The 9,371-nt window shown below is 39.4% G+C and overlaps 1 protein-coding gene across 1 annotated transcript; it reads left to right on the top strand.

Moving 5' to 3' along the window:
• Window positions 1–1,646: 1,646 nt before the first annotated feature.
• On the top strand, window positions 1,647–2,588 carry LOC116861279 (putative olfactory receptor 2B3). Its single transcript, XM_032847830.1, has one exon. It carries the CDS (start codon window positions 1,647–1,649, stop codon window positions 2,586–2,588), a length of 942 nt encoding a protein of 313 aa, XP_032703721.1.
• Window positions 2,589–9,371: the final 6,783 nt, after the last annotated feature.

The raw sequence follows: 9,371 nt of genomic DNA, 5'->3' as shown, positions 1-9,371 counted from the left end.
GACCCTAGGATCATGACCTGAGCCGAAGATAGGCACTTAACTGACTGAACCACCCAGGTGTCCCTATGTAATAATTCTTTGTTTTAAGATAGCAACCATTTTTGACATAAACACTGCACATTTTTGATCTGTCACTTTGCTTTTATCTTTATGTATCATAATTTTTCCTCTGAAATTTTTAAATTTACATGTATGCCAACAACAGTCAAATCTCATATCCTTTTGCATTTTTCAAGTGAAGGTGTATTGCTGTTATTTATCAAGGAATAATATATATGTGTGGCTAGAAAGCTGAAATTGAACCCACATATCGTAGAAGGGTAAAAATATTTTCTAAAATTTTTTTGAGAGACAAGAGTGTATGCACAAGCAGTGGGGAGGAGCAGAGGGAGAGAATCCTAACCAGGCACAGTATGGAGCTCAATCTGAGAACCCTGAGATCATCTGTGCCAAAATCAAGAGTCAGATGCTTAGTGGACTGAGCCACCTAGGAGCCCTGAAAAGGGTTAAAGTTCTTAGAGCTATCTCTCCTCACACTGGTATAGGTGTACAGTGGCCTGTTCTCCCTCTGGAAAAGCCAGTCCACCCCCATGTAAGGTAGGTCTGTCTTTGTTGTGCTACCCTCTGTCTTCAGTGCCCCACCCTCTGTCTAGCCGCACTCACTATCTTTGTGCTTGTAAATTCAAATGGTGTTAAGTCCTATTAATGATCTGCCTTTAAAAACACAAAGTGGGTTGAAGAAACTTCAATGAACTTGGGTCATATCATTAACTTACCTGATCACTTCCACAGACTGAGGAAAATTAACTTGATAGTATGATTCTTGATGGTCTTTTTTCATGTATAAGCCCTGCTGTGTGGCCGTAGTCAATCTTGCTGTGCTCTCTGCATACCTGGAGGGAGACATGGTATAGAAAAAAGAATTGCCCTTAAGTCCTGGCCTCACCACTACTGAGTATGCAGATCATTTATGGTCACTGAGTCACAGTAGCAATAAAATGTAGATCACATCTGTTTTTCAGTGTCTGTCGCATGTCAGTCAAGAAGGGATTAGATGATCAAGTGTTGGGGATGAAGGTGTACACTTGTCCTAATGAGTACTGGGTAGTGTATAGAAGTGGTCAACCACTATATTGTACACCTGAAACTAATACTACACTGTATGTTAACCAACTGGAATTTAAATAAAATTTTTTAAAAAGATATATAAAGATGTGGGCAGTTCTCACCTGTGGTTAACACAATAAATTATGTCAGCCATAATTTTACTATCTTGAATCAAATCATCTAGGACCAATATTTTGTACACACATAAGAAAAGGGAGAACTGAAATGTCTTTTACCACTTACAGTTGTCTGTGCTCTCTGCATATAATTTATATACTTTATCATTTAAAACTGATGCTCTACCTCATAAATTTAATTGAACATAACTACTAAAAAACAGTGGAACTACTTTCTAACCTAAAAGAATCATACTGTATTTCACAGGGGTTCCATTTAATTGACTACAAATTATATTTGGTGTTTAATTATTCATTATAATAATCAAAATTGGTTCAGTTCCAATAATAGTATTCAATAATTATGTATTGATTACTTTTCTATTTTATATTTTTCTAGGAATGAAAAATAAGTGAGTCATCATGAACTGGGCTAACGAGAGCTCCTCAAGAGAACTTATACTACTTGGCTTCTCAAACAAGCCCTGGCTACAAATGCCTCTGTTTTTGCTCCTATTAATATCATACACAATCACCATCTTTGGCAATGTGTCAATAATAATGGTGTGCATTCTGGATCCCAAACTTCACACACCCATGTATTTCTTTCTCACTAATCTCTCCATCTTAGATCTGTGCTATACCACAAGCACAGTCCCTCATATGTTGATAAATATTTGTCGCAACAAAAAGACCATCAGCTATGGTGGCTGTGTGGCCCAGCTCATTATCTTCCTGGCCCTGGGTGCTACTGAGTGTCTCCTCCTGGCTGTCATGTCCTTTGACAGATATGTGGCAGTCTGCAGACCCCTGCACTATGTAGTCATTATGAATCATTGGTTCTGCTTAAGGGTGGTAGGCTTCTCGTGGCTCACTGGCTTCAGTAACTCAGTGTTGCAATCTTCCTTGACCCTTAACATGCCACGCTGTGGTCACAAAGAAGTGGATCACTTTTTCTGTGAGGTGCCTGCCCTTCTCAAGTTGTCATGTGCTGACACAAAGCCTATTGAGGCTGAACTCTTTTTCTTTAGTGTATTAATTCTGCTAATTCCAGTGACATTGATCCTCATTTCCTATGGCTTCATAGCTCATGCAGTATTGAGAATCAGGTCAGCAGAAGGAAGACAAAAAGCTTTTGGGACATGTGGGTCCCATATGGTAGTGGTGTCTCTATTTTTTGGAACAGGTATATACATGTACCTACAACCACCTTCATCCACCTCTAAGGACTGGGGAAAGATGGTTTCCCTCTTCTATGGGATCATCACACCCATGTTGAATCCCCTCATCTACAGCCTTAGAAATAAAGATATTAAGGAGGCCTTCAAGAGGGTGATCCCAAGAATCTTTTTCTACAAGAAATAAGTACTCCTTTGTGATAAGAATCTTCTGAGCCTCTATCCTTGAAGATGGTAATAAGGTTTGAATGGATTTTCTTATTTTTCAGGCTCTTATGATTTCACTGAATTCTACCAAAAGTTAGAAACGTTTTCCTCTTTTCAGAAAGCAATGCTGAGACCGTAAGATACCTTATTTAAATTAAAAACTTCTTTGCTTTCCAGAACTTCACTCAATGGACTTTGTTCCTTGAGGACACCTGGGTAATTTACCTTCCTATTTATATGTTATTTGTTCTACTACCAACCATTGTCTACCATCTTAGTTTGGGATTTCTGCATCTTTATAATTTTTAAAAGATTTTATTTATTTGACACACAGAGAGAGATCACAAGTAGGCAGAGAGGCAGGCAGAGGGGGGGGAAGCAGGTTTTCTGCTGAGCAGAGACCATGATTCGGGACTCGATCCCAGGACCCTGAGATTATGACCTGAGCCGAAGGTAGAGGCTTAACCCACTGAGCCACCCAGGTGCCCAAGCATCTTTATAAGTTTTAAAAGATATTTTTATTTATCTATTTATGAGAGAGTGAGAAAGAAAGAGAACACCAGTTTGGGAAAAGAGCAGAAGGAGAAGCAGCCTCCCCAGTGAGTGGGGAGCCTGATTCAGGGCTGGATCCTGGGACTCCAGGATCATGACCTGAGCCAAAAGCAGATGCTTAACTGATTGAGCCATCCAGGTGCCCCCCGTCACATCTTTATCATTAAATAGCCCATGATCTCAAGGCCAAAAATTCCCATCATCACCCAAGCCTTCAGTAACTTCACTCTCACATGCCTTGATATGCATCATGTTCTCCTTCCAGAGTTGCTTGAAACATGTAGTATCTGCCTCTAATCTAGCAGGCTTAAACTAGTGAGGTGTGTACATCTCATACTAGAGACTTGAAATATCAGCTAAGTTTCATTTCTTGCACTATGTTTAATTTATCATTTTATTCCCCATGGACAGCATTTCTCCTTTTTCTCCTTTTGGAAAATCCTTATTTGTCTCAAGTTCTGCCCCAAACATGCAGGGTCTCCTCTAAATTAGATAGCTGTAGACCAGAAGAAAAGTAGTCAACAGTTACCCTACTGAAGAAATACTCTAGTTTCTGGAGGAAATGACCCTTAAACCCAGACACTTAAGTAATAATTTGCAGTTAGCAATGCAAGGATATAGATGAGGCAACATTCAGGCAACATAGAAAGGGTTACAAAACAAAGCTTTACAGTATTTCATATTATATTTAACATTTTCATGTTAAATTACAAGGAGTTTAATATGATTACAATATAAAGTAAAAAAAACACACACAAAATGAGGCTGGAGACGTGAGCTGAGAAATGTGGCTGTATCAAGTTAACAAAGCAGAATAATTTCAGTGTAGAAGGTGCCAACATCAGTGGAAAGTAACTAAAAAAATAAGTACAGAATATGGCTCTTATATAATTTTCATGTGTTTACTAAATACAGCATTTCAAATAAATGAGAAAAGGAATAACTTTAAAAATATGGTGCTTAAAAAGTTGCTTTTCTCAGAAAAATTAGTAAGAAATTTAAGGTGCAAAAACAAATGAAAACAATAATATGCCTCATACCGATGACTTTTTAAGATTGTTTTCTCTTGTTGAGTATATGATAAGCATTCCAAACCCAATATATTCAAGCCAAGCACCTGCTCTTCCTTCTCAATACAAAATCTTCCTCATCCACTCCCTATTTTAATGAAGACAGTCACCTGTTGTTTACGTGTGCAGATCAGAAACAATGAACCATATCTTACACCATTACCTCCATAGCTTTGCACATCAAAACCATTACCAAGACATAACAATCATTTCTCTTTGGTATCTCCCATTTCTCCATTGTTTCCTTCTTCACATACATATATATTTTACATGTAATGGAATATTACTCAGCCATAAGAGAGAACAAGATCATAACAACAACAAAAAGGAGGATGGAATCACCATTTGCAACAACATGAATGGAGCTACAAAGTATTTATTCTAAGTGAAATAAGTCAGTCACAGAAAGAGAAATACCATATGATTTCACTCATATGTGGAATTTTAGAAATAAAACAAATGAGCAAAGGGACATAAAAAGAGAGAGAGGCAAACCAAGAAACAGATGCTTAACCTTAGAGAACAAATTTATGATGACCAGAGGGGACGTGGGAGTGTGGGTGGGTTAAATAGGTGATGGGGAGTAGAGGTGCACTTGTTGTGAAGAGAACCACATTTTGTATGGAAGTGTTGATTCATTATATTGCACACCTGAAACTAATATTACACTGTACATCAACTAACTAGAATTTATTTTTTTAGAACATAATTTTATTTTTTTATTATGTTCAGTTAACCAGCATCATTAGTTTTTTGTTTGTTGGTTGTTTTTTTGTTTTTTTTTATTTATTTTCAGCATAACAGTATTCATTGTTTTTATACCACACCCAGTGCTCCATGCAGTCCGTGCCCTCTCCAATACCCACCACCTGGTTCCCCCAACCTCCCACCCTCCCCCACCTCTTCAAACCCTTCAGATTGTTTTTCAGAGTCCATAGTCTCTCATTGTTCACCTCCCCTTCCAATTTCCCCCAACTGCCTTCTCCTAACTCCCCATGTCCTCCATGCTATTTGTTATGCTCCACAAATAAGTGAAACCATATGATAATTGACTCTCTCTGCTTGACTTATTTCACTCAGCATAATCTCTTCCAGTCCCATCCATGTTGCTACAAAAGTTGGGTATTCATCCTTTCTGATGGAGGCATAATACTCCATAGTGTATATGGACCACATCTTCCTTATCCATTCATCCATTGAAGGGCATCTTGGCTCTTTCCACAGTTTGGCAACCATGGCCATTGCTGCTGCTCTGTTCAACAATTCATTAGTTGTGTATAACACGAAGTGTGCATCACAACACGTGCCCTCTGTACTGCCCATCACCTGGTTACCCCACCTCCCACCCCCACTCTTCTGTAACCCTCAGTTTGTTTCTTGGGGTCCTGAGACTCTTGTGGTTTGTCTCCCTCTCTGATTTCTTTCCATTTGGTTTTCCCTCCCTTCCCCTTTGCTCTGGTCCTCTGCTCTACTCCTTATGTTCCACATATGAGAGAAACCATATGATAATTGTCTTTCTCTGACTTATTTCACTTAGCATAATGCCCTCCAGTTCCATCCAAGTTGACACAAATGGTGGGTATTCATCCTTTCTGATGGCTGAGTAATATTCCATTCCATATATGTACCACATCGTTATCCAATGATCTGTTGAAGGGTATCTCAGCTCCTTCCACAGTTTGGCTACTATGGACATTGTTGCTATGAACATTGGGGTGTATGTGGCCCTTCTTTTTGCTACATCTGTATCTTTGGGGCAAATATCCAATAGTGCAATTGCAGGGTCATGGGGTAGCTCTATTTTTATTTTATTTTTCAGTGTTCTAAGAGCCATTGTTTATGCACCACACCCAGTGCTCCATGCAATACCTGCCCCCCTTAACACCCACCACTAGGCTCACCCATCCCCCACCCTTCTCTTCCCCAAAACCCTCAGTTTGTTTCTCAGGGTCCACAGTGTCTCATGCTTCATCTCCCCCACCAATTCATCCCAATTCACTTTTTCTTTCCTTGTCTTAATGTCCTCCATGTTATTCCTTATGATCCACAAGTAAGCAAAAACCATATGATAATTGACTTTCTCTGCTTGACTTATTTCATGCAGCATAATCTCCTCCAGTCCCATCCACATTGATACCAAAGTTGGGTATTCATCCTTTCTGATGGCCGCATAATTTTCCATTGTATATATGGACTCTATCTTCTTTATCCATTCATGTGTTGAAGAACATCTTGGCTCTTTACACAGTTTGGCAACTGTGGCCATTGCTGCTATGAACATTGGGGTATAGATGGCCTATCTGTCCACTACATCTGTATCGTTGGGGTAAATACCCAGTAGTGCAATTGCAGGGTCATAGGGAAGTGCTATTTTTAATTTCTTAAGGAATCTCCACACTGTTTTCCAAAGTGGCTGCACCAACTTGCATTCCCATCAACAGTGTAAGAGCATTTGCCTTTCTCCACATCCTCTCCAACACTTGTTGTTTCCTGCCCTGTTAATTTTGGCCATTCTAACTGGTGTAAGGTGGTATCTCAATGTGGTTTTGATTTGAATTTCCCTGATGAAGTGTAGATCCATTTTTTCTTTTTTTTTTTTTCATTTTTATTTATTTTTTAAATTCTTTTCAGTGTTCCAGAATTCATTGTTTATGTGCCACACCCACTGTTCCATGCGATATGTGTCCTCCATAATACCCACCACCAGGTTCACCCAACCTCCCACCCCCACCCCTCCAAAACCCTCAGATTGTTTTTTAGATTCCATAGTTTCTTATGGTTCGTCTCCCCCTCCAATTTCCCCCAACTCCCTTCTCCTCTCCATCTATCCATATCCTCTGAGTTATTTCTTATGCTCCACAAATAAGTGAAACCATATGATAACTGACTCTCTCTGCTTGACTTATTTCACTAAGTATAATCTCTTCCAGTCCCATCCATGTTTCTACAAAAGTTGGGTATTCACCCTTGTGATGGAGGCATAATACACCATAGTGAATATGGACCACATCTTCCTTATCCATTCTTCTTCTTTTTTTTTTTTTTTAATTTCTTTTCAGCGTAACAGTATTCATTGTTTTTGCACCACACCCAGTGCTCCATGCAATCCTTGCCCTCCCTAATACCCACCACTGGGTTCCCCCAACCTCCCCCCCGCCCCTTCGAAACCCTCAGGTTGTTTTTCAGAGTCCAGTCTCTCATGGTTCATCTCCCCTTCCAAAATTGGAAGGGGAGATGAACCATGAGAGACTATGGACTCAACTCCCTCAACTCCCTTTTCTTATCCATTCTTCTGTTGAAGGGTATCTTGGTTCTTTCCACAGTTTGGCGACTGTGGCCATTGCTGCTATGAACATTGGGGTACAGATGGCCCTTCTTTTCACTACATCTGTATCTTTGGGGTAAATACCCAGTAGTGCAATTGCGGGGTCATAGGGTAGCTCTATTTCTAATTTCTTAAGGAATCTCCACACTGTTTTCCAAAGTGGCTGCACCAACTTGCATTCCCACCAACAGTGGAAGAGGGTTCCCCTTTCTCCACATCCTCTCCAATACACGTTGTTTACTGTCTTAATTTTGACCATTCTGATTGGTGTAAGGTGGTATCTCAATGTGGGTTTTTTTTAATATTTTATTTATTTGACAGACAGAGATCACAAGTAGGCAGAGAGGCAGGCAGAGAGAGAGAGAGAGAGAGAGAGAGAGAGAGAGGAGAAAGCAGGCTCACTGCAGAGCAGAGAGCCCGATGTGGGGCTCGGTCCCAGAACCCTAGGATCATAACCCGAGCCAAAGGCAGAGGCTTTAACCCACTGAGCCACCCAGGTGCCCCTCTCAATGTGGTTTTGATTTTAATCTCCCTGATGGCTCCCTGATGTTCATCCCTGATGAACATTTTTTCATATATCATTCATGATGATGAACATTTTTTCTTGTGTCTGTTAGACATTTGCATGTTTTCATTGGAGAAGTGTCTGTTCATGTCTTCTGCCCATTTTTTGACATGATTATCTTTTTTGTGTGTGTTGAGTTTGAGTTCTTTATAGATCCTGGATATCAGCCCTTTGTCTCTATTGTCATTTGCGAATATCTTCTCCCATTCCGTGAGTTGCCTCTTTGTTTTGTTGACTGTTTCCTTTGCTGTGCAAAAGCTATTGATCTTGATGAAGTCCCAAAAGTTCATTTTTGCTTTTGTTTCCTTTGTCTTTGGAGACATATCTTGAAAGATTTGCTGTGGCTGATGTCGAAGAGGTTACTGCCTATGTCCTCCTTTAGGTTTTTGATGGATTCCTGCCTCACACTGAGGTCTTTTATCCATTTCGACTTTATCTTTGTATATGGTGTAAGAGAATGGTTGAGTTTCATTCTTCTACACATAGCTGTTCAATTTTGACAACACCATTTATTGAAGAGACTGTCTTTTTTCCATTGGATATTTTTTCTTGCTTTGTCAAAGATTAGTTGACCATAGAGTTGAGAGTCTATATCTGGGCTCTCTACTCTGTTCCACTGATCTATGTGTCTGTTTTTATACCAGTAACATGCTGTCTTGGTGATCACAGCTTTGTAGTAAAGCTTGAAATCAGGCAACATGATGCCCCCCGTTTTGTTTTTCTTTTTCAACATTTCCTTAGCAATTTGGGGTCTCTTCTGATTCCATATAAATTTTAGGATTGTTTGCTCCAGCTCTTTGAAAAATGATGGTGGAATTTTGATTGGGATGGCATTGAAAGTATAGATTGCTCTAGGCAGTATAGACATTTTAACAATGTTTATTCTTCCAATCCATGAGCATGGTCTTCCATTTTTTGTGTCTTCTTCAATTTCTTTCATAAGTGTTCTGTAGTTCCTCGAATACAGATCCTTTACCTCTTTGGTTAGGTTTATTGCTAGATATCTTATGGCTCTTGGTGCTATAGTAAATGGACTCTATTCTCTAATTTCCCTTTCTGTATTTTCATTATTAGTGTATAAGAAACCAGCTGATTTCTGTACATTGATTTTGTATCCTGCCACATTAATGAATTGCTGTATGAATTCTAGTAGTTTGTGTGTATAGTCTTTTGTGTTTTCCGTATAAAATATCCTGTCATCTGTGAAGAGAGAGAGTTTGACTTCCTCATTGCCAATTTATACCTTTTATT

This window comes from Lontra canadensis, unplaced genomic scaffold (assembly GCF_010015895.1).
Source record: "Lontra canadensis isolate GAN:19392208 unplaced genomic scaffold, GSC_riverotter_1.0 scaffold194, whole genome shotgun sequence".
NCBI lineage: Eukaryota > Metazoa > Chordata > Mammalia > Carnivora > Mustelidae > Lontra > Lontra canadensis.
The sequence above is the reverse complement of the archived record's forward strand: the minus strand, read 5'-3'. Positions and strand labels throughout refer to the sequence as shown.

Bases quoted from the DNA above. Each gene is read 5' to 3' on its own strand.
- LOC116861279 (XM_032847830.1), top strand. From the start codon at position 1,647: ATGAACTGGGCTAACGAGAGCTCCTCAAGAGAACTTATACTACTTGGC.